Source organism: Rhinoraja longicauda, chromosome 1 (genome assembly GCF_053455715.1).
Source record: "Rhinoraja longicauda isolate Sanriku21f chromosome 1, sRhiLon1.1, whole genome shotgun sequence".
NCBI classification, from domain to species: domain Eukaryota; kingdom Metazoa; phylum Chordata; class Chondrichthyes; order Rajiformes; family Arhynchobatidae; genus Rhinoraja; species Rhinoraja longicauda.
In genome coordinates this window covers 56,426,466-56,454,174 of record NC_135953.1, presented here as the reverse complement: position 1 = coordinate 56,454,174, position 27,709 = coordinate 56,426,466, and the positions used below count along the sequence as shown (strand labels likewise).

The 27,709-nt window shown below is 41.9% G+C and overlaps 1 protein-coding gene across 1 annotated transcript; it reads right to left on the bottom strand.

The window, feature by feature from the left end:
- Positions 1-323: 323 nt before the first annotated feature.
- asah1b (N-acylsphingosine amidohydrolase (acid ceramidase) 1b) lies at positions 324-27,499 on the bottom strand. The gene is made up of 14 exons (XM_078397711.1): positions 27,342-27,499; positions 23,582-23,628; positions 21,853-21,943; positions 20,472-20,558; positions 19,992-20,070; positions 17,432-17,506; positions 16,397-16,442; positions 13,028-13,172; positions 10,032-10,086; positions 8,862-8,943; positions 8,410-8,541; positions 4,053-4,176; positions 2,473-2,529; positions 324-1,483 (listed from the first exon to the last, which is right to left on the bottom strand). Exons 1-14 carry the CDS (start codon positions 27,411-27,413, stop codon positions 1,394-1,396), a joined length of 1,182 nt encoding a protein of 393 aa, XP_078253837.1. The 5' UTR covers positions 27,414-27,499; the 3' UTR covers positions 324-1,393.
- Positions 27,500-27,709: the final 210 nt, after the last annotated feature.

Below are 27,709 nucleotides of genomic sequence, written 5' to 3'. Positions count from 1 at the left end.
TTATTAAAACAGAAGACAAGAGATGACATTGCAATTAGTCAGGTTCGTTGTAAGAATGATATAACAACAAAGAAACATTCATGGTAACTTAGGTTCTGAAGTCAAAGATTTAGTCTTATCTGTAGCATTATCAACAGCAATTTAACTACAGTTATTTTTTATTTTTTTAAATTTTTATTTTTAAAATAATTTTTTTATTTAAGTTTTAACAGAACTCATACATGTTACATTTCATAGTAAGCAATAATAACTACATTATAAATTCGATTATACATGTATTGTTCTGTATTATCTCCCCTCCCACACCCCCCCCCCCTTCCCCCCACCCCCCCAGTTAAAAAGAAGGAAAAAGAAAAAGAAAAAGAGAGAAAGAAAGAAACCTGGAGTCCAGAAGGAGACACTTCCGGGTAATTTCTTATTAAATTCTTATTAAAGGTATCAAAACAATCCTAAATTTAAATATTTCCAATTCTTAATCCTAGCTTTAAAATGAATGGAGATTGCTATGAAGGAAATAACTTTTTGACATTTTCTCAATTGAGAAATAAATATCAAATTCCAGGGAATAGTATTTTTTTCTATTATCAATTACAATCTTTTTTAAGGGAAAAGTTAGGTAATTCAATGTCTCTATTTCAGATTAAAGGAATTGAATCCTTGATTCAGGGCAAGGGAATAGAAAAAATTATATCAAGAATGTATAAATTATTACAAAAATCTAGTCCAAAGATAGGAATTCAAAAATCAAGACAAAGATGGGAAACAGATCTTAATATTATCATTGATGAACCAAGTTGGGAAAGACTGTGTTTAGATAGTATGAACAATACTATTAATGTGAGATATAGTTTAGTACAATATAATTTTTTACATCAACTATATTTAACCCCGAAAAAATTAAACAATTTAAAACCAAACTCATCTGAAATTTGTTTTAGATGCAACCAAGACGTGGGTACTTTTTTACACTCTACATGGGCATGTCAGAAGGTAACTCCTTTTTGGAAAGACATAAAAAAAAAATTTGAACAATTGATGAATAAGATCATACCATTGGATTCAAGGTTGTTTTTATTGGGAGATACAAAAGGAATATTACCAAAGCTAATTTTAGATAAACATCAGGAAAGATTTCTCAAAATAGCAATAGCAGTAGCAAAAAAATGTGTAGCGGTCACTTGGAAAGATCAAAATAAAATAAGATTTGAAAGATGGTATGCAGAAATGCGTAGTTGTATCCCATTAGAAAAAGCAACGTATAATCTGAGAAATGGATATGACTTTTTCTTGAAGGTGTGGAACCCACTACAGTTATTGAACAGTTTTTTCTGCAGTTCATATTTCCTGTACATATTCAGTAGTCATATCTCATTCTGCAATCTTGTGGAAATTTCTACCATGGCATACATGGGTCCGGGCAGTTACGTAGAAACGATTCAAATGTCCCTGCAGACACGTCCATCAGGGTAGTATATGTAGTCAACTGTGAAATACACAAAACAAAATCAAACTTCTTTTTATGACTTTCTAGGTTATGCCACCTAATTTGTCCAAATAAACAAGCAGTAAACAAAAAAAACTAACCACATTACTGAGTTGCCATTGTAAAGGTTCAAGTGTGAACATTTGTTCCAAATTCAAGGAGAAATTCACTGAAAATAGATACACAATGCTGGAGTAACTCTGCGGGTCAGGCAGCATCTCTGGAGAAAAAGGGTGGGTGACATTTCGGGACGGAACCCTTCTTCAGACTGAAAGTAGAGCGGGGGGGGGGGGGGGGGGGGGGGGAGAGACTGGAAGTAGGGGGGGGAAATCACTGCCTACTCCTCTAGTGTCAATGTAGACGAGGAGTAAAACTCAAACTCAGCAAATGCAGGAAACACAGAACATTCCGATAAAGTGTTATAACCTTATACAATATATAACCAGAGTGAAAAATCTGAAACAAAACTGTTTCTTCTTTCATAGATGCTGCCTGACCTGCTGGATGTTTACAGCGTGTTTCTGTTTTTATTTCAGATTAACAGCAAAGGTAGTTTTAATTTTTGATTTTCATGACAGGGGACTATTTAATTTTAACAGCAGAAATGTTCAATTGGCTGAGCTGACTGAATCTTTAGAACAGGAGGAGGAAAAACAAAATAGTTATGGTAAGAACTCAACTTTTTTCCATAACACAATTCTAATTTGGTTTTGAAATCAGAATTTTCGTTCAACACAACATGTTACAGATAGCAGTTAGACTACCAAAGCCTTCAATAAGGTCACTCATTCCCCGTTTGATAAAGGAAAACTATTTAAACTGGAACAGTAATCTAATGAATTGAAACAACATAACTGAGTCTGTTGCAGAAAATAATAATACAATTTCACATTGCAGTGGGGGGGAGGGGGGGGGGGGAGGGGGTAAGAGGGGTTTGGAAGGAAGGACAAAGAAAAATCTTTAAAATGAGTCTTTTCATTTAGACTCACCTTATTGAGAACTGGTTTTGTTGACAGAACGTCATAGATAGTTTCGACAGAGATTCTCTGAAACACACACATTGCAAATAGTAAGAAATACATCGCCCATTGCTCAGATCTTCATCAAATGTCTTTGTTGATAGAAGCCACTCCAGAGTCATTATGAAATGTGTTCCAAATGATGTTATTAGTTCTACTCGGAAAGCTGTTACCAATGACTGAGTCATACAGCATGGAAAAAGGCCCTTTGGCCCAACGTGCCCACGCCCACCAACATGTCCCATCTACACTCGTCCCACCTGCCTGCGCTTAGCCCATATCCCTTTAAACTTGTACTATCAATGTACATGTACTTGTCTCAATGTACAAGTATCTGTCTAAATGTAGATGTACCTGTCTATTAAAATCTTTAACAAACTTTAAATCATCTCTTCCCTCACATGGTGTACTCAGTAACTTACAGTCCTTATGACTCGACTGTAAGTTACAGTGATCTCTTCATATGCAGAAATATTGATTTTCAATCATTATCACATCCACAAAGGATTGGCGGCGCCTAACGGCTGCGGCTCGCTAGCAGTCTGTTCGTCTTTTTTTCCCCTTTTTTTTTTGTTGTGTGTCGGTGTTGGGATGTTTTTGTTGTTGTTTTGGTTGTGTATGTGTGGGGGGTGGTGGTGTGGGTGTGGGGTGGGGGAAACCTTTCTCGTTTAGGTCTCTTCCTCACGGCGCGGGGTGCGGCTCGGCCGCGGGGCCTAACATCGCCCGGTGCGGCTCGGCCGCGGGGCCTAACATCGCCCGGTGCGGCTCGGCCGCGGGGCCTAACATCGTCCAGTGCGGCTCGGCCGCGGGGCCTAACATCGCCCGGTGCGGCTCGGCCGCGGGGCCTAACATCGTCCAGTGCGGCTCGGCCGCGGGGCCTAACATCGCCCGGTGCGGCTCGGCCACGGGGCCCAACATCGCCCGGTGCGGCTCGGCCGCTGGACTTGGCATCGCCCGGTGCGGCTCGGCCGCGGGGCCTAACATCGCCCGGTGCGGCTCGGCCGCGGGACTTAACAGTGCCCGGCGCGGCTCGGCCGCGGGACTTTACATCGCCCGGTGCGGCTTGGCCGCGGGACTTTTCATCGCTGGTGCGGCTCGGCCGCGGGACTTTACATCGCTGGTGCGGCTCGGCCGCTGGACTTGGCATCGCCCGGTGCGGCTTGGCCGCGGGGCCTTCCGTCGCCCGGTGCGGCTCGGCCGCGGGACTTAGCTGTGCAAGGCTCGGTTGCGGGGCCTTCCATCGCCCGGCTCGGCCGCGAGACGTTTCGGGTCTGTGCGGGTCGGTCGGGGACGAGCTGTCTGTCCGTGGGCGTGGGGAAGAGAGTGGAAGTTTTGTTGCCTCCATCACAGTGAGGGGGTGTTTGGTGTCACTGTGATGGACGTTTGTGTTGGGGTCATGTGCCCTGTGTTCTTTTTTGTGTATGACTGCTATGTAATTTTGTTCGGTACCTTGGTACCGAATGACAAATAAAGCTCTGTTGAACTGTTGTTGTTGAACTGTTGATATTACAATATGTTGCTCAAAGAAAGTCTGAGGAGGAAGCACCTACTGCCTGTGTTGTTTGATTCATGCATTTCATTGCAGGAATTCTACGATTATCCAGAAACAACGGCTCCTTCCAATGATCGTAATTTGTTTCCAGCACGTACCATCTGCCGCGTTTAAGGTCAAGCCTAGTTGAGACAAATGAAAATTAAAGAAACAAATGAAAATTAAACACTAATAAGCTCATTCCAAATCTAGGTTTTTGACCTTTTGAAACGTAGAGCAAACTATGTAAACCTCAGCTCCATTGTGATTTTAAACGGTGCACCAAGGATACGGTGTGGAAGCTTTGGAGAGGATGCAGAAGAGGTTTACCAGAATTTACTTGGTATTAGCTATAAGGAGAGGTTGGACAAACTTGGATTATTTTCTCTGGAGCGTTAGAGGCTGAGCGGTGATCTGATAGAAGTACAGAAAATTATGGAAGTAATACTCAGTAATGGTAAATACTCAGTCATTCTCCCAGGGTGAATATATCAAATACCAGAGGGCATAACTTTAAGTTGAAATGGACAAGTTTAAAGGAGATTTACGGGGCAATACTTTTTTTACATATAGAAGCTGATGGGTGCTTGGGGAGGTAGTGGAAGCAGATATTATAACTATGTTTAATAGGCATTTAAATAGGTATATGAACAGGGAAGGAATGGAGAGATATTTATCATGCGCAGTAGGTGAGATTATGTGGATTAAAGCGTTTGTTCCTGTACTGTACTTTGCTCTGTTCTTGTATTTCTCCCCGTTCCTTTACCTTCAAATGCTTATCCAGGTCCCTGCTAAACACTATTATTGAATATTCCTCCTGTACACTAATAATCTTGGAGGTACAGTGAACTATGAGGAGGATAATAATAGACTGGTGGATTGAGCAGATAGGGGGTAGATGAAGGGTATAAGAAAATAACTGCAGATGCTGGTACAAATCTATTTATTCACAGTTTGCAGCCCAGTGGTATGAACGTCGACTTCTCCAACTTTAGATAGTCCCTCTGTCCCTCCCTTCCCCTCCTCCTTCCCAGATCTCCCTCTATCTTCCTGTCTCCACCTATATCCTTCCTTTGTCCCGCCCCCCTGACATCAGTCTGAAGAAGGGTCTCGACCCGAAACGTCACCCATTCCTTCTCTCCCGAGATGCTGCCTGACCTGCTGAGTTACTCCAGCATTTTGTGAATAAGGGGGTAGATGAAGTTTAATCCTGGACAATTACGAGTGCTCAATTCAAAAAGGGAACATGAGCAGTCAGATCCATGTGAATAGTGTGTTGAAGCTGTCCAGCCAGGTTAAGAATGTCTGAAGAAGGGTTCCAACCTGAAATGTCACCCATTCTTTTTCTCCAGCGGTGCTGCCTGCCCGCTGAGTTACACCAGCTTTTTGTGTCTACCTTCAGTATAAACCAGCATCTGCAGTTCCTTTCTACACCCTAGGTTAAGAAAGTGTTTGGAAAAAGCATTCAGGATCCCGAGCTTTATAATCAGACACATTTATTGGGCAAAAAACAAACTGCTGAAGGAACATAATAGGTCAGGCAGTATCTGCAGAGGGAAATGGAGAGACGATGTTTTATGTTGGGACCCTTCTTCAGACTGATGGATGGAGGGAAGGAACCAACCCAAAACTTCAATCTGTTAATTTCCCCCCACAGATGCTGGCTGGCCCATTGAGTCCCTCCAACAGTTTGTTTTTTGGTCAAGGTTCCAGTATCTGCAGTCTCGTGTGTGTCTGTGTGAACACATTTATTGGTCTGGCTATAACCTGGGTATCATCTCCAATTCTGGAGCCTCACTTTTGGAAAGATGTGAAGGTATTGGAGGTTGCTCAAGATATTTACTAACATGGTTCTATAGACGAGGGAGTTTGGTTATATTGGATAGATTGGAAAAGCTATGATTGTTTTCCACAGAAAAGAGGCAGCTGTGCAGGGATCTGACAGAGATTTATAAAGTCACTAGACCAAGTTGGGCCCAAACCTCCAAACCTCTCCTGCATTGGTGCAGCACCCTCTTATACCCCCTCCCCACTTCCCCTTCCACCTCAACCCCCCTTATCCCCCCCTCCCCCCCACCACCCTCCCTCCCTAGGAGATAGATTTAAACTTTAAAATGTGAATAACTTAAAAAATATAACACCATTTAGAATAAAACTACTTGCATTATAGACAATAGACAATAGGTGCAGGAGTAGGCCATTCAGCCCTTCGAGCCAGCACCGCCATTCAATGCGATCATGGCTGATCGCTCTCAATCAGTACCCCGTTCCTGCCTTCTCCCCATACCCCCTCACTCCGCTATCCTTAAGAGCTCTATCCAGCTCTCTCTTGAAAGCATCCAACGAACTGGCCTCCACTGCCTTCTGAGGCAGAGAATTCCACACCTTCACCACCCTCTGACTGAAAAAGTTCTTCCTCATCTCCGTTCTAAATGGCCTACCCCTTATTCTTAAACTGTGGCCCCTTGTTCTGGACTCCCCCAACATTGGGAACATGTTATCTGCCTCTAATGTGTCCAATCCCCTAATTATCTTATATGTTTCAATAAGATCCCCCCTCATCCTTCTAAATTCCAGTGTATACAAGCCCAATCGCTCCAGCCTTTCAACATACGACAGTCCCGCCATTCCGGGAATTAACCTAGTGAACCTACGCTGCACGCCCTCCATAGCAAGAATATCCTTCCTCAAATTTGGAGACCAAAACTGCACACAGTACTCCAGGTGCGGTCTCACCAGGGCCCGGTACAACTGTAGAAGGACCTCTTTGCTCCTATACTCAACTCCTCTTGTTACGAAGGCCAACATTCCATTGGCTTTCTTCACTGCCTGCTGTACCTGCATGCTTCCTTTCATTGACTGATGCACTAGGACACCCAGATCTCGTTGAACTCCCCCTCCTCCTATCTTGACACCATTCAGATAATAATCTGCCTTTCTATTCTTACTTCCAAAGTGAATAACCTCACACTTATCTACATTAAACTGCATCTGCCATGTATCCGCCCACTCACACAACCTGTCCAAGTCACCCTGCAGCCTTATTGCATCTTCCTCACAATTCACACTACCCCCCAACTTAGTATCATCTGCAAATTTGCTAATGGTACTTTTAATCCCTTCGTCTAAGTCATTAATGTATATCGTAAATAGCTGGGGTTCCAGCACCGAACCTTGCGGTACCCCACTGGTCACTGCCTGCCATTCCGAAAGGGACCCATTTATCCCCACTCTTTGCTTTCTGTCTGTCAACCAATTTTCTATCCATGTCAGTACCCTACCCCCAATACCATGTGCCCTAATTTTGCCCACTAATCTCCTATGTGGGACCTTGTCGAAGGCTTTCTGAAAGTCGAGGTACACCACATCCACTGACTCTCCCTTGTCAATTTTCCTAGTTACATCCTCAAAAAATTCCAGTAGATTTGTCAAGCATGATTTCCCCTTCGTAAATCCATGCTGACTCGGAATGATCCCGTTACTGCTATCCAAATGCTCAGCAATTTCGTCTTTTATAATTGACTCCAGCATCTTCCCCACCACTGACGTCAGACTAACTGGTCTATAATTACCCGTTTTCTCTCTCCCTCCTTTCTTAAAAAGTGGGATAACATTTGCTATCCTCCAATCCACAGGAACTGATCCTGAATCTATAGAACATTGAAAAATGATCTCCAATGCTTCCACTATTTCTAGAGCCACCTCCTTAAGTACTCTGGGATGCAGACCATCAGGCCCTGGGGATTTATCAGCCTTCAGTCCCATCAGTCTACCCAAAACTATTTCCTGCCTAATGTGGATTTCCTTCGGTTCCTCCATCACCCTAGGTTCTCCGGCCCCTAGAACATTTGGGAGATTGTGTGTATCTTCCTCAGTGAAGACAGATCCAAAGTAACGGTTTAACTCGTCTGCCATTTCTTTGTTCCCCATAATAAATTCCCCTGCTTCTGTCTAAAGTGACAATGGTGAACTAGGTGGGCCTAAAATTGTCGCGCTATCATGTACCGTTTTGGCTGAAGTCCAGTCACAAACAAGATAACAAATGAGAGTTTTAGTATATAGATGATCAGAAAGTGGTCTTAGAGGAGAAATGTCCCCCTGGTGAAAGGGTCAAAAACTTCAGCATATAGAAGGACGGGGATTGGCAAAAGGTTCAGCAACATGCCAACAAGCATTGTTTTAAATGCAGCAACTGTGACTAGGGTCTGGATTGCAATTCCAGGCATTGAGTTCTGGATAAAGATGCAATTCAATGTTCAAATGGAAGCTGAATGAGTATCAGAAGATTTTTCAGGGCAACGGGGAAAGGGCAGGAGAGTGAAACTAGCTGGATTACTAAAATGCTCTCCTTCCAAGGGATTCTGTGACGCACTTACTCCCAGATATCGAGACTGGCCGTCCTTGTGCGTGTGATTACACACCCTTCGCCCGTCTGGTTGCCGCCAAGAATGAAGTATGCTGGAGCCAATATTTCGGTGTTTGCTAATTGGTCCTTGGCTTGTGCATAACTGCAAAGATAAAGGCCATTATGTTTGGTGATTACAAGCAGTTCACAATTCAAACTAAGACAGTTTAACGCTTCTGGAATGAAAAGCAAAGCACAACCAATCAACTAATGCAGATACATAATCCCTCTTCTTGTGCTGTCAACTTACGAGGTTGTGTTTGAATGGATTATTTGAAAATTAAAACTCAAAACATCTAGAAATATTTTGTTCTGAAACAAACAGTCTGAAATAGTTAACTGAGAAAAAGTTCAGAACTAGTTAGATCTCAAAGGAGAAATTGTTATCTTCTAAATGTATTGCAATTTAATGCAGGACTTTACCTGGTGGCATTCTCCAACACCGATCGAGTGAGGAAGCTCATCCACATTTCATCCCTCTTACCCAATATCCATTCAATGATGCCTGCAAAAAACAGAGAAGGGTTAAAACTACAATACGTTTGTGTGTATAATATCAAACCTTTCGTTTATAATGGATAGTGAAAGACTAGATAGAGTGTATGCGCAAACAATGTTTTCAGTAATGGGAGAGCTGCAGAATAAAACGACGTAACTTTAGAATGGAGACGGAGGAATTTCTTCAGTCAGAGGATGGTGAATCAGTGGAATTCATCGCCACAAATGGCTGTGGAGACCAAGACATTGGGTAATTTTAAAGCAGAATTGATAGGTTCTTGATCATTACGGGCATCAAAGGTTACAGAGAGAAGCCAGGAAAATGGGTTTGAGAGGGAAAAATAGATTAGTCATGATTGAATGGCGTAGTAGACTCAATTGGCCAAATGGCTTAATCTGCTCCTATGACATGATCTTATTTTCCCGAATGGGAATATCTTACATTTACACTTTACATGAAGAATAATAATTCATGACTGAATATGATTTCTGGGATTATTTAAAATTATTATTTTTTGTTTATCCATGTCCCTGAGAAGACCAGCATTTATTAACGGTATAGTAAGGAATCTGAAGAAGGATCCTGATTCCAAACGTCACCTATCCATGTTCTCCAGAGATGCTGCCTAACCTATTGAGTCACTCCAGCACTTTGTTTGTTTTAAAAAAAAAAATTTGAGTAGCTCTCTTATACCAACAAAATATTGTGATGGTACTCCTAAGTGTTAATGAGGAATGTTGAGAATTATGGTTCAGCCACATTGAAGCAACAATAGTGTAAGAAAATAACTGCAGATGCTGGTACAAATCGAAGGTATTTATTCACAAAGTGCTGGAGTAACTCAGAAGAAGGGTCTCGACCCAAAACGTCACCCATTCCTTCTCTCCTGCGATGCTGCCTGACCTGCTGAGTTACTCCAGCACTTTGTGAATAAATACCTTGAAGCAACAATATATTTCCAAGTTAGAACAATGCACAAATTTCACAAAATGCTATTAGTCTGTGTGTAATGTTAACTAATTTAAGTGCAATAAAGAAATAAAGAAAGGGAAGGTTAAACAATTTGATTGGCATTGTTGAAGAGTGCTAATTACCAATATATCCCCCATCAATGCTGAAGCGTTCATTCATTGTGAGCGTAAAGGTTCCCTGCAAAAATAGAGATCTGGGTTACTTGTTACAGTAGGCATCTAAATTCTAAATTCCATCTAAATTCCAAAGTTCATTACCACGATTATGTTTAACCTATGAAAATGGCTGTTGACAATGGGCTGGGACATTCAAGAGAAACAACATCAAGGCCTTCAGCATGCATCTTCATAGGATGGAAATCTGACAACCTCTGGTACAGATGTAGGGTCAGGGGAAAACTTACCCAACAGGAGCCAGCCATTCTGCTGATGTCTAGCCGTGGAAGACCTACTCCTTCTACCAGTTCAAAGCTTTGCATGTTAAGGTTCTCCAAGTACATTTCCAGTTGTTCTGTTGTTGGTACATAAGACAATTAAACCCTCTAAACTGAATAAGTGAGATGATAGTTTCCGCCCGTGCACCATTTCAAACAGTGAGCTCTCGACATTGAGAACCACCAACTCCAAAGAATCAGGCAATAGAACCATCCTAGCAACAACTAGAGTTACTATCTACTTCACTGGAGATCCTCAGACTATCTTTAATCAGACTTTGCAGGACTTTATCCTGCACTAAACGTTAATCCCTTCATCATGTATCTGTACACTGTCGATGGCGTAATTGTAATCATGTACTGTCTTTCCGCTGACTGGTCAGCACGCAATAAAAGCTTTTCACTGTACCTCAGTACACATGACAATAAACTAAACTGAATCTGCATCCTCTGCAGATAAGTATTAATCCTATGCCCTTTGGTTGTGATGAAAGGGAAAAGTTTCTTCCTTTTTATTCTATCTAGCTCCCTTCAGCAACAATCTTGGGTCATCCAATTTTTCCTCATGGAAGGTAGTGAGCACCTCACTTGACTATGGTGGGGGTAGCTGTAACAGTGCGAGGAACACACATGCCAAATAACCCAGCCAACTAACCTATCTAGCTCCATCTTTTCCCATCTGTGGCAGCATCTCCGTGCAATGTCCCACAGAGAGAGGTAAAGGCAATGGTGCGCAGTCCCAAAGAAAGCAGACAAAATCTAGGAAAAGGTGCCGGGAACTGAGCAAGAATATTGATAGGCAAGTGTGAGGTTCGTAAAACATATAAGTGTAATGTTCAGCTTGGTTAGGTTGGCTTTTTGTTAGTACAAGGACATTCTAGTTAAGCAGGACTAGAAAGTTTGCACCACCCACCCCTGTGTATGGGTTGAGCACTACAAAGTGCTCCTTCTAAAGCAGCTAACATGCTGCTGAGGAAACCAACCCCAGTACTCTTGGGAAGCACGATAGTGGATCTTTAGCAACACAGCTCCTCTTCTCCCACCCCCATGCAGACAGAGCCTTCAAGTACTAACAGGGGAAAGCATCGTGATCAGTCACTGTACTCCTCACTAATGAACATTTTACGTCGAGGACTACCCAATTGTTAGGATATGTAGGGAGGAACTGCAGCTGCTGGTTTACACACCGAAGATACAAAATGCTGGAGTAACTCAGCGGGTCAGGCAGCATCTCTGGAGAAAAGGAATAGGTGACGTTTCGGGTCGAGACCTTCTTCAGATTCGGAGTTTGTAGAAGGATTTTGATTCAAAATGCCACCTATTCCTTTTCTCCAGAAATGCTGCCCGACCTGCTGAGTTACTCCGGCATTTTGTGTCTCCCTTCACCCAATTTTTACTCTGGGCTGGATGAAGAGGATGACATCTGTCATTTGTAATGAAAGGTTGTAGTGGATTTAGGTTTGTATTCCTAGATCAGCTCCGACTGCGAGTACATTTTCTTTAATCAGTTTTCCACTACTATTTAACCAGGGCACCAAGGTTGGGAAGTTTTAAATCATGAAGTTGGACATTAATTGCATAAGTCACCAGCATCCCCTTCCTCCTTTATCCAATCAAAAGATCTACTCTAAAAGTCAGTCATGTGATACTGCCAAGGGTTAGAGAAAAGACCCCAATCATCGCAATGCATCACCAGGGGTAGCGGGATCCCATTGCAAACCTCTGACAAGAAAATTACTTTAAAATGTTATAATATGAGAAGAAATTGCATTTATGTGGTAAATACCCTCAGGCTTCCAAAAGCTTTCATACTTTCATACCCTCAGGCTTCCAAAAGCATGATATATATATATATATACACACGGTCTGAAGAAGGGTCTAGACCGGAAACGTCACCCATTCCTTCTCTCCCGAGATGCTGCCTGACCTGCTGAGTTACTCCAGCATTTTGTGAATATATACACACGGTGATGTTTTTATTTGTAATGAAAGGGTTATGGGGATCAGCTCAGAAAGTGGTCTTGAAACCAGTGAACAGAAGACGTCATTGAAGGCGGGAGGTGACTGGGCAGGTGCCTGATGGCACACAGCCTCCAGCTGCCACATATGTCCCGTGACATGGCTGTACTGCACCAGACTTGGCAGTTAATTTGCGGACACAAAGTTACTCTAATCAGTAATGTAAGAGTGACCAAATAAATTTCTGTTTGACTAAATAGAGTGAGGAATAAATATCAGCTAGGATAACACCCTGCCCCTCTTCAAATAGTGTCATGGGATCTTTTATAGCTATCCAGGAGAAAAGGTTGCTTTAAACTTCTCATTAGAGAAACACCTTCAGTATTGCAATGGATTATTGATTTAGATTTTTGGTTATTGATTGGAGTTGGGATCTGAAACCAAAGCCTTCTGAGAGTGTTTCCAGCTACCCACAGCTCCCATTATCCTATAGATGCAGTGTCCTGGAGACTGAGATCACTCGTAATCCTCTTTTCCCTGTCCCACAGGATATGAATTTCTGATAGACTTGTTCATGGAGATAGGATGTTATTCCCAGAGATGGTTTTGAACACCACTGACAAATAAACCATTGTGTCATAATCCCACAAAATATTCAACAAATGCTGGTGAACCAAAGTGGCAGCACTTACTGAAATTATTAAGAGGGTTTCAGCAATAGCCTACCGGTTTCATGCCAGTTAGCATTCCTACATATCCAGCAAAATTAGTAGATTTAAATACAGTTCTATTGTTCCTCTGGAAATCTAGATTCACTGTTAGTGGTCTTAGATATTCTGGAATCGTCCAGCTATTGTTTTTCTTGTCCCAGCTGAAAAAGAAAGAAAAGCTTAATCAGCACTTCCAATTCAGAGATTGGTTCATTTTTTTCTAAGATACTGTACAATTCTATAAAATTGGATTAGTGTAGATGGATAATCGATTGGCATTGACATGATGGGCTGAAAAGCCTATTTCTGTGCTATCAGATTGTCCTGGTTGAGACTGGTCGGTGGCAAATGTTGTGCCTCTTTTTAAGAAGGGCAGCAAACAAAAACCTGGAAACTATAGACCTGTTACTGGACTGACGATCTGTGACCAATAGTGTACCTCAGGGATCTATGGTAAGAAAGTTACTGGAGAGGGATTTTGAGGGATAAGATATACATGCATTTGGAAATTCAGGGTTGATTAGGGATTGTCAGCATGGTTTTGTGCATGGGAGATTGTGTCTCGCGAATGTGATTTGAGTTTTAGAAAAAAGTAACCAAGAAGGTTAATGAGGGCAGGGCCACAGACATTGTCGAAATGGACCAGTAAGGTTTTTGAGAAGATTCTGCAAGGTGTCTGAATGGTGTCAAATTAGGAAAAGGGGACGTACAACGAGATCTGGGTGTCCTAGTGCATCAGTCACTGAAAGGAGGCATGCAGGTACAGCAGGCAGTGATGAAAGCCAATGGAATGTTGGCATTCATAACAAGAGGAGTTGAGTATAGGAGCAAAGAGGTCCTTCTGCAGTTGTATAGGGCCCTAGTGAGACCGCACTTGGAGTACTGCAGTTTTGTGTTCTCCAAATTTGAGGAAGGATATTCTTGCTATTGAGGGCGTGCAGCGTAGGTTATATGTTGAAAGACTGGAGCGACTAGGCTTGTATACGCTGGAATTTAGAAGGATGAGAGGGGATCTTATCGAAACGTATAAGATTATTAAGGGGTTGGACACGTTAGAGGCAGGAAACATGGTCCCAATGTTGGGGGAGTCCAGAACCAGGGGCCATAATTTAAGAATAAAGGGTAGGCCATTTTGAACGGAGATGAGGAAAAACTTTTTCAGTCAGAGAGTTGTAAATCTGTGGAATTCTCTGCCTCAGAAGGCAGTGGAGGCCAATTCTCTGAATGCATTCAAAAGAGAGCTAGATAGAGCTCTTAAGGATAGCGGAGTCAGGGGGTATGGGGAGAAGGCAGGAACGGGGTACTGATTGAGAATGATCAGCCATGATCACATTGAATGGTGGTGCTGGCTCAAAGGGCCGAATGGCCTACTCCTGCACCTATTGTCTATTGTCAGCTTCTCTGCAATCCAGGGAGAGCTAGCAAATGAGATACAGAATTGCCTTCACGGTAGGAAGCAGATGGTGCTAGTGGAAGGTTGTTATTCGGTCTGGAGGCCTGTGACTAGTGGTATACATTGGGGATCTGTGCTGGGCCCATTGCTGTTTGTCATCTAGATCACTGATTTGGAGGAGAATGTACAAGGCATGATTAGTCAGTTTGTAGATGGCACTAAAACAGGTGGTATTGTGTACAGTGAAGATGGTTATCAAGAATTACAGCAGGACTTCTGATCAGTTGAGCTTGTGTGCTGAGGAATGACAGATGGAGTTTAATTAGATAAGCGTAAGATGTGCATTTTGGGAAGTCAAACAAGGATAGACCTTCACAGTGAACGGTAGGGCCTGGGGAGTGTTATAGAGCAGTTGAATCAAACAGTACAAGTATATAGTTCACTGAAAATGGCTTCGCTGACAGTTAAGGTGGATAAAGTGGCTACTGCTGTGCCCTGTGATGAGGGCCAAAAACTTCCATTGATATTTTCTCCGAGACCTTTGGCAATCGGTGATTAATTTTAATACTCTGATTTCCTAACGGCAGCGGCTCGCTAGCAGTCTGTTCGTCTTTTTTCCTTTTTTTTTTGTTGTGTGTCGGTGTTGGGATGGTTTTTTGTTTTTTTTGGTTGTGTATGTGTGGGGGGTGGTGGTGTGGGTGTGGGGGTGGGGGAAACCTTTCTCTTTTAGGTCTCTTCCTCACGGCGCGGGGTGCGGCTCGGCCGCGGGGCCTTCCATCGTCCGGTGCGGCTCGGCCGCTGGACTTAACATCATCCGGTGCAGCTTGGCCGCTGGACTTAACATCGTCTGGTGCGGCTTGGCCGCTGGACTTAACATCGTCCGGTGCGGCTTGGCCGCTGGACTTAACAGTGCCCGATGCGGCTCGGCCACGGGGCGCAACATCGCCCGGCGCGGCTTGGCTGCGGGGCCTAACATCGCCCGGTGCGGCTCGGCCGCGGGACTTTACATCGCCCGGCGCGGCTCGGCCGCGGGACTTTTCATTGCTGGTGCGGCTCGGCCGCTGGACTTAACATCGCCCGGTGCGGCTTGGCCGCGGGGCCTAACATCGCCCGGTGCGGCTCGGCCACGGGGCCTAACATCGCCCGGTGCGGCTCGGCCGCGGGACTTTTCATCGCTGGTGCGGCTCGGCCGCTGGACTTAACATCGCCCGGTGCGGCTCGGCCGCGGGGCCTAACATCGCTGGTGCGGCTCGGCCGCTGGACTTAGTGGTGCCCGGTGCGGCTCGGCCGCGGGACTTAGCTGCGCACGGCTCGGCCGCGGGGCCTTCCGTCGCCCAGTTCGGCCGCGGGATGTTTCCACGCTCGGTGCGGCTCGGCCGCGGGGACTGTGCGGGTCGGTCGGGGACGAGCTGTCTGTCCGTGGGCGTGGGGAAGAGAGTGGAAGTTTTGTTGCCTCCATCACAGTGAGGGGGTGTTTGGAGTCACTGTGATGGACGTTTGTGTTGGGGTCGTGTGTCTTGTGTTCTTTTTTGTTGAACTGTTGATAGCCATGAATAGGGAACTTGGAGCAAGTTTGGGATGAACCAGTGGCCAATCGGGTTAAGCTATTAGCAAGTTTAATACAAAGCAATCATAATACTATTTGCTCTCCACAGTCAGATCTTACAACATATCAAAATAAGCCAAAAAGGCAATTATCTGGAAGAGAAACCATCACCAACACCATAACTATGACTTTTAAGATGACATAGTTTCAATGCTTAAACCAAGGTTACCATTTCACAATTTAAATACATGTGCACTGACATTCCTTTACCGGTACTGTTGCAGTGAACCTTTACTGGTATCTTGTTTCTTCTGGAGTACAAATCCAGACAGACGCCAAATCTAGCTATTTGAAGCAATGCTTGAAACAATCATCAGATCCAAAACCTAAATTCACTGATCATTAACACCTGAAAATGTCTTTAAAATATAAAATCAAGCTCTTACCCGAGGAACAATCCAAAATCCAGATTTCTAGCATGATACAATTTCCCTAAATGTAAGAAAGATAAATTTGTTCAGTTCTTCCTTTAATTGATCTCAGTATGCTGGTAGCATAGACAGAAGCTTTAGAATCCATTCAACCCATTGGCACCTGCTTGCCACCCCACAGTAAAAGCAAGCAAATCTCAGTTTATCTGGGAAAGTAAACTGGAGAAATAGACAATAAAGGACTAAAATTTGTGTACATGCCATTACAAAAGGTGAGCGAGGTTCACTTAAAAGTAACAATTCAAACAGTTTAATTTAGTGATACAGCTTCGACCCCGAGTCCACACTGACTATTGATCACCTGTTCGTACTAGTTCTGTTATCCCACTTTTACATCCACTTCGTAAACATTAGAGCCATTTTCTTTTACAGAACTCATTTAACCTACAAACCCTCATGTCTTTGGGATGTTTGAGGAAACCAGGGCACCTGGAGGAAACCCACGTGGTCACAGAGTGAACTTGCAAATTGCACGCAGACTGTATCCGAGGTCAGGATCAAACCTGGGTCTCTGGTACTGTGAGGCAGCAGCTCTACCAGTTAATGCATATTTTTCTCTAAAAGGTATGTTTGAATATTTTTACCCAAGAATTGTTAATTTCTTCAGTTTTCTCCTTTTACCCACTCCGATAAAATAGACCAACTCAACCGGTGGCGCAGCGGTAAAATTGCTGCCTTACAGCAAATGTAGTGCCAGAGACCAAGTTCGATCCCAACTACCGATGCTGTCCGTACGGCGTTTGTACGTTCTCCCTGTGACCATGTGAATTTTTTCCGAGAGCTTCGGTTTCCTCCCACACTCTAAAGACGTACAGGTTTATAGTTTAGTTGGCTTGGTAAATGTAAAAATTGTCCCTAGTGGGTGTAGGATAGTGTTAGTGTGCGGGGATCGCTGGTCGGCGTGGACCCGGTGGGCCGAAGGGCCTGTTTCCGTGCTGAATGTCTAAAACTAAAACCGTAAATGAGAAATCATTACTGTTGCTGACGTACCTGCTTCATCTTCTGCTACAAGTGATGTGCACACTGTAAACACCTCATAGAAGATATTAAATAACATAATTTCCCCTGGTAATGTAAAGAAACATGGTTTAAAAGTAGAGTACAACTATCAGTTTGTCAGTTTTACATGTCTTCCCAAATTCAGCAAATCACATTTGAATATTTTTTTAAAAATGTAAAGCTATATTCAAATTTCTCCTTGGTTTTCTGGTGGTTTCTATATTCATGAGACAGTTCCATCCTGCAGGGGAAACAAGCACAGTTCCACTTTTGACATCTTGTACAGAAAGTAAGCCAAACTCCTCTGACTCCATAGGAGTGGGTACAAGCCCAACCTGAAATGCATCTTGCATGAAGAGACTATGTTTTTTTTCCTGAAAACGAAGCCTCCAACAGATAGTAATTAGAAAAGTGATGTGAATATAGTTAAAGACTGAAAATGTCGGACTCACTGTGAACTAGATTGAGGTTTCTCACCTTAATGTGCCTGCAATAATTATGGGTGAAAAGAAATGAACCTCCATTGAAGTTCAGCTAGATCCACGATCAATTTACTAGTGATTTAACACACAAGATAAAGAACTATCCAATATTATTGTGGAATTTTGATCACTCCACTTTAACTAGAAGCACTTAAAACAGCAACTATTTAGAGAAATCTCATCACGTAAAACACAGATCTTCGCTGCTATATGTGATGTTCTGAAATGAGCTAAATGCATACAATGTTAGTAACTATAATTGGGCTGAAGTATGAAGGAAGTTGGCAAATATATCCATAGAACAGTACAGCACAGGAACAGGCCCTTTGGTCCTCAATGTTAGTGCTGAACCTGATGCCAAATTAAACTGATCTTGCCTGCCTGTACATGAACCATATCCCTCTATTCCCTGCACTTTCATGTGCCAATCTAAAAGCCTCTTTAAAGCCGCTATCGTATCTGCCTGCAGAGAGTTGTAAATCTGTGGAATTCGCTGCCTCAGAAGGCAGTGGAGGCCAATTCTCTGAATTCAAGAGAGAGTTAGATAGAGCTCTTAAGGATAGCGGAGTCAGGGGGTATGGGAAGGCAGGAACGGGGTACTGATTGAGAATGATCAGCCATGATCACATTGAATGGTGGTGCTGGCTCGAAGGGCCGAATGGCCTACTCCTGCACCTATTGTCTATTGCACCACCGCTCCTGGCAATACATTCCAGGCCCCCACTACTCTCTGCGTTAAATACTTGCCCTGCACATCTCCATTAAACTCCCTCCTCATTGTACAAGTATGCCTCCAGTGTTGGACATTTCCATCCTGGGAAAAAGATTCTGAATATCTGCCCTCTTTGGTTACACGGTATAAGTAAACAATTATCTTTTGAATCTGGTTATTTTATTCTTAAAAGTTCAATTTTTTAACTTTATAAGTAGATTGCTAATTAGGTTAGTTTATTACTGTCACATCTACTGATGTACAGTGAAAAGCGTTGTTTGTGTATTATCCAGTCAAAGAAAGACTATACATGATTACAATCAAGCTGTCCACAGTGCACAGATAAAGGATTAGGGTACAACATTTAGTGCAAGATATATCATTGAAGTCTGACAAAATCTGATTAAAGATAGTTTAAAGGTTTCCAGTGAGGTGGATGAGAGGTCAGGATTGCACTCTAGCTGATGAGAGGACCACTCAGTTACCTATTCCATATTCTTATGATTATCATAAACATCCATGTAAAACTAGGTAAGGGACTGATTTCATAAGGTGTATATATACTTCCTTGTTCAGTGTGACGGAAGCAGTAGTGTTGTGTAATCTACTTGTGCAAAGAAATGGGTCAGGGAAAGACCAATGATCACATGCAGATTTTAAAATCCTATCAAAATAAAGTGTGCAGCAAACAACAGCACTATAAATGGAGCATCAAATTTGATTTGAAATGGAAGAAACACATTTCACAGCAGACAGTAGAACCATATGTAGTATAAGAAAATAACTGCAGATGCTGGTACAAATTGAAGGTATTTATTCACAAAATGCTGGAGTAACTCAGCAGGTCAGGCAGCATCTCGGGACAGAAGGAATGGGTGACGTTTCGGGACCCGAAACATCACCCATTCCTTCTGTCCCGAGATGCTGCCTGACCTGCTGAGTTACTCCAGCATTTTGTGAATAAATACCTTCAGACAGTGGAACCAGACTGGTTTTGTATTTTAAAGATCACAAAGGTATGCAGTATCCAATTTATATCACATTGTAATTTCAAGAAGCCAAAGATAGTAATTAAACAGTAATTAGAGATCATGCAATGATAAAAATATTATGGAAATCAATTTGTGGCTTGCAGCAATTTCAACTAAAATGTTCTTAAATAATCTTTTTTCAGAAAATCTTAAAATTCTTTGAGATTAACAGACAATAGCCAGGAATACTGTATGTAATTTAAGATGCTCGAGTCGTCAATAGTAAATGATAGTATCCATACTTTAAAAAATGTCTATGATGCATTTGATTCTAGAATACATAGTTTCAATGACAAATAACGATTATTGTAAAATAACCGTCATACCCAAAGGCACACCAGATACATCAGCAATTCCCTTTAGTTCTTCGTTAAATGGAAAAGGAAGTGTATCTACAAGTGGAGCCTGAAAGTAAAAATGCATTTATAATATTGATATATGATATCAAAATCTGTAAAAGTAGAGGTTGATACTGTTGGCTTAATCTATGCAATGAACTCCCCAACTGGGCACCAGGAGATTAATTAACTGGCACTAAAACATTATATAATTAATTTATTTGAAGAGAGAGGACTCATGACATTGAGTTACAAGTGTATTTCCAGCTAGGACACCAGTTTTGCAAAGGTTTTTGACAGCTTTATTTTTCACATCTAACCCAATGTTCGCTTGCCTCTAACAAAATCTGACAAGAAATAAATAACTTGTGCTCAGAATCAGAGTTTCTACAGATAAAGCAATGAGATAGACTGTTAGAGATCTCAATCATTTTGAAACACAGAAATAAAATCTAAAAATATCCTTACCAAACCTTTGTCCACGAGATCAATTATTTTTCCACTGGGGAAGAAATCAAGTGCCATTTCCTTGATTACCCTGATCAAATTGGTCAGCTGAAATAAATAAGATAATAATATGTAATTTTCCCATACATGTTAAGTTATTCGATAAAATGAGAAGTTGGTTAAACACAATGTTTTATTTGAACTGTGGGCGCTGGTGTTTTCCTTCAAACATTTTTCTACAGATTAGGGGCAAAGTGGTGAATTACCTGTGCAAAACATGGAGCAAATACAGATTTAAATTGGACATATTATTTTCAAAATGGCCCAGTTTAGTTTTTTTTCCAATATAATTTCTATACAACACCAATAAATAGCCCCGATTTGTTACAAAGAAATATCACATTGACATCTTCATATTTATGCTCATCTGAAAGAGGAAGTTGAATGAACCAAATTCATCACAAGACAAAACGAACAGGGATTGATAGCTATTTTTGTAATTAATGGTTAATTTCTAAAAAATCTTACTTTACTCAATAATAACGGTTAACATCTGATGTGACCATTATAACCATAATTCAACAGATTTTATTTTTAGAACCAAGTTATTTCCCTTTTAGAATCTATAAAGAAAACCACATTCCAGTAAAATGCTGCCTATTTGCCGTTTTTTTAAAAACCTTTTCTGTCTGAGGCAAAGTTATTCAGTGGAGGACAGCTGGCAGCCAGGATTGCTAAAACAGCTGAGCCAGGATTGTGAATATTATTTGTTTAATTATAAGGAATCAGAAGCAAGAATGATCTGCATAATATCCACAATGCATTTTCAAACGAGGTTAGCAGGGAGAGGTGGTTTGGAAGCAGTCAAGATAGGAGACACCAATAACATTGCTTTGAACATCACTCTGATTGGCATTAATGGTTCAATGGTGCTTTATTATCACATATGCACTGCAGTGCAACATTATTTTTTGCATAGATCACATGTGGACAAGTTGCCATATTTTAGCGCCATTTACAAAAAGTCTAAAGTCTGGTCCACGTGCTCTATATACTGGATCAGCTCCCGATCAGGTAAGCTCCAGGCTGCTCCACGGCCTTCTCCGTCTTCTTCGACCGGCTCAGCCTGCAAACCAATGTCCTTCTCCTCGCCCTACTGCCTCAGTGTCCCGTAGACACCTCCTGCAGCCGATCTTATAGGCAATACCGCAGTCCCTCTCCTGCTGGCCCACTCCTTACGCCCATTAATCATTAATGAATTTTATTGTGGGGAACATTAAATCTGGGCTGTCCTGGTTGTGCCATCCAGAATTCAGCCATTCTTGTGGAATGTATCAAAGAAAGATTTTTTTTTTAAATGATGTATTAAAAAATGTATCCATAAAAAATGGTAGTCACATACCTCCACTTTTTTATCACTAATCACCTGATGCCACCTTTGATATGGAGCTGAATCAAGATTTATCTTGTACCAAGGAACATTTCCCTCAAATCTGTGAACATATACAGCAGAAAAGTTGGTGCAAAAAGTACAATTGGTGTAAATCTAAAACAAAGACAGAACGCTGATAGCTCTCAGCAGATCAGGTAGCATTAGTGGTGTGGTCAACAATCCTTCAAAACATTTGAGAATGTATTACAATGTGGCATTAAATAGAAACATGTTTCTTAATAGATACTGATATTATAACCAGAGGACGATTAGTCAAAATTACAAGATAATTCATGAAATATTTTGATATCATTCAATTACTGATCTCCCTAAATGGGCTTTAGAAGTTCCAATGTTCTATTTTAACTAAATTGTGAAGATTCAGACAGATTGGAGAAAAAAACTATTTTCCACATCATTTCTGTTTGCATTTTAGTTGCAAATCAGTTCACAATCATTGAATATTCGGGGAGGTGGTGTTAGGCTGGTGTGGAGCCAATTATAAAAGGCGTGCGTTTTGAATATTGAATGGATGAGATACTCAAATGCTAAATGTTTGATGATGAAAATACCACAATTCTACTATAAAGGCTATCACAGCATAATAGGTGCAGGATAACAATCGAGGTTAGTCACAAATGATTTTGTCTGTTTCAATTTGAGTGCTTCAAAATCCCAGAAACAAACATCAGAAATTCAGGAAAGACTCTTGTAAAATTCTTACTTTATTGGTCACTTTCACCTGACAAAAATATAAAAACATTACAGAATTCATAATTCTACAAGCCTAAGAAAACATAGAAAAGCTCAAAAAGAAAACTTATATTTTCTCAAAGTTTTCCAGAATGCTCTCTGGATAAGATGACATTAATTATAAGAGGTTGGAATAACTTGGAGTGTTTTCTCTGGAGTTGAGGATGAAGGGAGACCTGATAGAAGTAGAAATAATCATGAGTGGCATAGATAGGGTTGCCAGTCAGAACCTTTATTGTACAATGGATATTTAATTTCAAGAGAGAGTTAGATATAGCTCTTAGGGCAAACGGAATTAAGGGATGTGGGGAGGAAGCAGGAGAGGGGTACTGATTCTGAATGATCAGCCATGGTCATATTGAATGGAAGTGCTGGCTCGAAGGGCCGAATGGCCTACTCCTGCGCCTATTTTCTATGTTTCTATGATATGCTTAAGGTGAAAGGGCAAAGTTTAAAAGCGATGCGTGGGGCAAGTTTCGTTTTTTGGTACACAGAATGGTGGGCGCCTGGAACATGCTGGTGGTGGAGGTAGATACGATAGTGGCATTTAAGAGGTTTTTAGATAGGCACATGGATGTGCAGGGAATGGATGTAAATGGATCATGTGCAGGGAGAGGAAATCAATTTAACTACATTCGGCAAAGGTATTGCGAGTGAGAGGGCTTGTTCCTATGCTATATTGTTCTACGTTCTCACATTGCATATTACTCAGCTCTCAAATTGCTGTACATAGGAAAAAACAGTGTTTGGTGGACTGATATGACCATGTTAAGTTAGGCAGAGATTATGACACCAACTACTCATTTTAAACCAGTAAGCCTCACATGTGGTTTAAAGTTTGCAAAGGGAAAAGGGGACATCTCAAATGCACTGTATTTTCTTTTGAATGTAATTCTGCACAAAACATTTCTAAAATGAATTGGCTAAAAAATATTTTAGTACTTACGTGGGGCCTGCTGGTGGATACATGCCTTTTCTGCAATCTTCGGTATACTGTCAAAGGAAAATAATGCTTCTGAAAATCCTAATATAATTTTTGGATTATAGTAAAAAAAATCTTGTAAATCTACTTTATGTTCTTCAAAACATTCTCCAAATACATGTCGGAACTGTGAAAAGATAATCGGTTCTATATGGTACAGAGGTCAATGTTAGTTTTTATAAACCAACACAAGCAATGTGTAGAAGAAAATCAGTGAGTGAATGACATTTAGTATGAGGCCTGCTCCATTTGTGGAAATGCAGGGCAAATGCTGGGATCAGGACAATTTACTTGAGAAATGAGAGGTCAGAAATTGCAGAGCAATACAGAATTATTGGGCCAGCAGAGATTCACAGACTTCCCAAATGTAAAACTAGTTTAAGAACTTTGCATTTTCGTATCTACTACCAGCACATCATGCAAGTATATTTGCAAGTGTTAGAGTTTGGAGATACAGCCCTCTGGCCCATTAAGTCAACGTTGACCATCAATCATCCTTTCACCTTAGTTGTGTTATCCCTCTTTCTCATCCCCTTCCTAAACACTCAGGGCAATTTGAAAGAGGGCAACTAACAGACAAACCCAGACGTCTTGGGATGTTGGATGAAACCAGAGCATCCGGAGGAAACACATGGTCACAGGGAAAACATGCCAACTCCACGTAGTCAGGATCAAATCCATGTTTCGGGCACCGTGAGGCAGCAGCACTACCAGTTGCGCTACAGTGCCGAATAGGGGCACAACAGGTGGAATTGCTCATAAATGACTTCAGTGCAATTCTCTCATTTCTGTTGATATCCATACAAAGGGATGCACTTAATCAGGTGTAATTTGCCAACGTCTTAAGTGCAAGTGAAAGCTCTTTATCTCACAGGAAATACAGTAAAACAACCAAATCCTTAATTGGGGAAATTAAAATCAAAAGCTGAAAACCTCTCGGCCCACAACACTTACTTTAAAAGCTTTGATGCTGAAATTCAAGCTGGTCAAATCTGAACTTTGTCATTGTTAATCAGCTTTGCTCATAGAAGTTATTGATAGATCTTTCCATCAGGCAATTTTACGGAAGGTCCAATTATCAATTGGATGTGAACAATGAAATAAATTGATCTCCAATAATGTGGAAATTATGAAGGACATTAACCAGTGTGATTCTAACAGGAAGAGCTCCAAATTTCCACCCTGCTACCATCCCCAAATCAGGAGTTTCTTAGAAAATACTGTTTTTAAATCTGTGGAATTCTCTGCCTCAGAAGGCAGTGGGGGGCAATTCTTTGGATGCTTTCAAGAGAGAGCTGGATAGAGCTCAATGATAGCGGAGTCAGGGGTATGGGGAGAGGGCAGGAACAGGGTACTGATTGTGAATGATCAGCCATGATCACATTGAATGGTGGTGCTGGCTCGAAGGGCCGAATGGCCTCCTCCTGCACCTATTGTCTTGGGGCAAATCACAATTGAGACAGTTTGAAAGAAACACATAAAGAAAATAGAGCAAAGAAACAAGATTACATTTAGCAATTGAGCAAAAAAACTGACTGCCTGAGGAACTCATCAGGGGAGGCAGCATCTGTGGAGTGAAATGGACAGACAATGTTTTAGGTTGAGCGCCTTCTTCAGACTTGGGAGCCCCACCCCAAAATATTATCTGCCATTTCCGTCCACGAACGCTACTTAACCCGCTGAGTTCCTGAGCTGTTTGTTGTGTTAACTGCTCCGTTGCATTTTTAAAAAATAGTTTTATTATTTTTCTCACTTCATTATTTCACTTCCTTATTTCTACCCACTTGCACATTTTTATATTCCATCAACTGAACGACCAAGTTAGAAATAAGTGGAAAGGGCAGGAATTCTCATTCCAGCCAGTGTAGAAATAGGCACTTTAGCTCAGTGAATATCACTCTAATTCTTGATGTTTTCTTTTCAAATTATTCCAGGATAACTTATTAATAAATATTATAACTTGTGCATTTTTCTTTTTAATTTATAAAGTCATTTTTGATAATAATTGTGTATAACCTTTTCAGATTTTGATGGTATTGAGATACAACTAAGACACGCCCCACTTTTAAGTAGGAAGCAAATGCCACAAGTGACTCATGACCTCAGAAAATACTAATTGATAATGAAAAATAAATCAGTCTAGTCATAATCAGTAGTGTTTATGAACATGTACTGTAATCAAGTTTGCTGAAATGGACTTGAGGGTAAATACTAATGAAAACAATGGTATAAATTCTCTATTCTTCTCAGAAATGCCAATACATGATAAATCAATTAATTCACGAGAAATTAAACAATGCAACTGCCCGCAAGAGCATAGGTTTAGGGATGGATAATGTGCCTGCAGTGTTATAACACCATTGCTATTTTAGAGGAAAACTGATGTTGTGATAAAATGAGGATCAATGTCCTGGAGATAGACACAAAATGCTGGAGTAACTCGGCAGGACAGGCAGGATCTCTGGAGAGAAGGAACGGGTGATGTTTCGGGTTGAGACCCTTCTTCAGACTGATGTCAGGGAAAAGGTAGATACACAAATCAGGAAATGTAAGATGCGAAAATAGGACAAAGGAAATAAGATCAAGGAAAAATGTAGAATAGATCATTGTTAGCTGATAGAAGATAAATACAACAAAACAAACAGGGATAAATGCCCCGATCCCTCTCTTAGTGTTACATAGAAGTGTAAATCTGGAGTTTTGTGCTTATCTCCAGCGTGAAACTTGGGGAGAGTTTTGCCAGTTCCCAACCGAAGCAGTGAAATCACTGTATCATGCGGTTTCTGGTCATGTGATAACACCACCTGACCACTGAGAACCACACTTATTATCAAACTTAGTTCTGCCACGGGCAACAAGTTTGGTCCCAGCTAGACACGGATAAGTAGTGGCAAATAAACCAGTCGCGTACATCAGGAAAACTACCCCATGCGAACGATGGACCAGTTCTGATCAACTTCTAAATATAACGAAGGCACAGTGTTGGAGTAACTCTGCGGGTCAGAAAGCATATCTGGAGAACGTGAATAGGTGACATTTCGGGTCGGGACACTTGAGTCTGAAAAATGATCTCCACCCAAAACGACGCCTATCCATGTTCTCGAGATACGTGCAGGAATGAACTGCAGATGCTGTTTTACATTTACACACAAAGCTGGAGTAACTCCTTCTTAAAGGATCTCGACCCATTCCTTCTATCCGGAGATATTGCCTGTCCCGCTGAGTTACTCCAGCATTTTGTGTCTATCCCCAGAGATACTGCCCCTGACCCGCTGAGTTACTCTAGCACTTTGTGTCTATCCCCAGAGATACTGCCCCTGACCCGCTGAGTTACTCTAGCACTTTGTGTCTATCCCCAGAGATACTGCCCCTGACCCGCTGAGTTACTCTAGCACTTTGTGTCTATCCCCAGAGATACTGCCCCTGACCCGCTGAGTTACTCTAGCACTTTATTTTTTTTTTGTAAACCAACATCTGTAGTTCTTTGTGCTTCTAAATACAATTGTGTTTTTTTTAAGGAAGGTGAAGAACTATTTGTAAAAAGGTTGGTGACAAAAAGAACCCGCAACTGTATGTGAAGAAAACTTTGTCCAGAAACATGTTTCAAACATCTCATTGTCAGATGCTCCTTGTTTGTGCTCGACAGAACCGAGGGATCAACCCATTGGGCGCCGCACCAACCCGGAACCACTGACAGGGACCCCCGACGGTCTCACTCACTCACCGGCGGCACAAACTGCGCCGATGTGAAGACGGTGAAGGCAGCCAGCAGCGAGCACCAGCCCAGCGACTGCATCCCGCACCTCCCTGTCGCTGCAACACCTTCCGAATGCGGCCCGGAGCCCGTGACAGCGGAGCCCGTGACAGCGGAGCGAGCCCAGCCCAGCCCAGGAAGGGGCGGGGTTGTCGCCAGCACTCAACCGCATCGCAATCTTGCCCCCACGACGGACCAAATCTGTGTCATCAAGAGTGTTTTATTGTCATGTGCACCCAAACGGAACAATTAAATTCTTTACTTGCAGCAGCACAACAGGTTTGTAACCACAGCACTCGTAGATAATATAAAAAGCACATAGTAAAAAGTCCTATTGT

Coding starts and splice junctions, on each gene's coding strand:
- asah1b (XM_078397711.1), bottom strand. CDS start 27,413: ATGCAGTCGCTGGGCTGGTGCTCGCTGCTGGCTGCCTTCACCGTCTTC. Junction 13,173..16,396: donor GATTTTGGATTGTTCCTCGG/GTAAGAGCTTGA, acceptor TTTCTTTTTCAG/CTGGGACAAGAAAAACAATA. Junction 4,177..8,409: donor GCCAGTCTCGATATCTGGGA/GTAAGTGCGTCA, acceptor TGTCTCAACTAG/GCTTGACCTTAAACGCGGCA.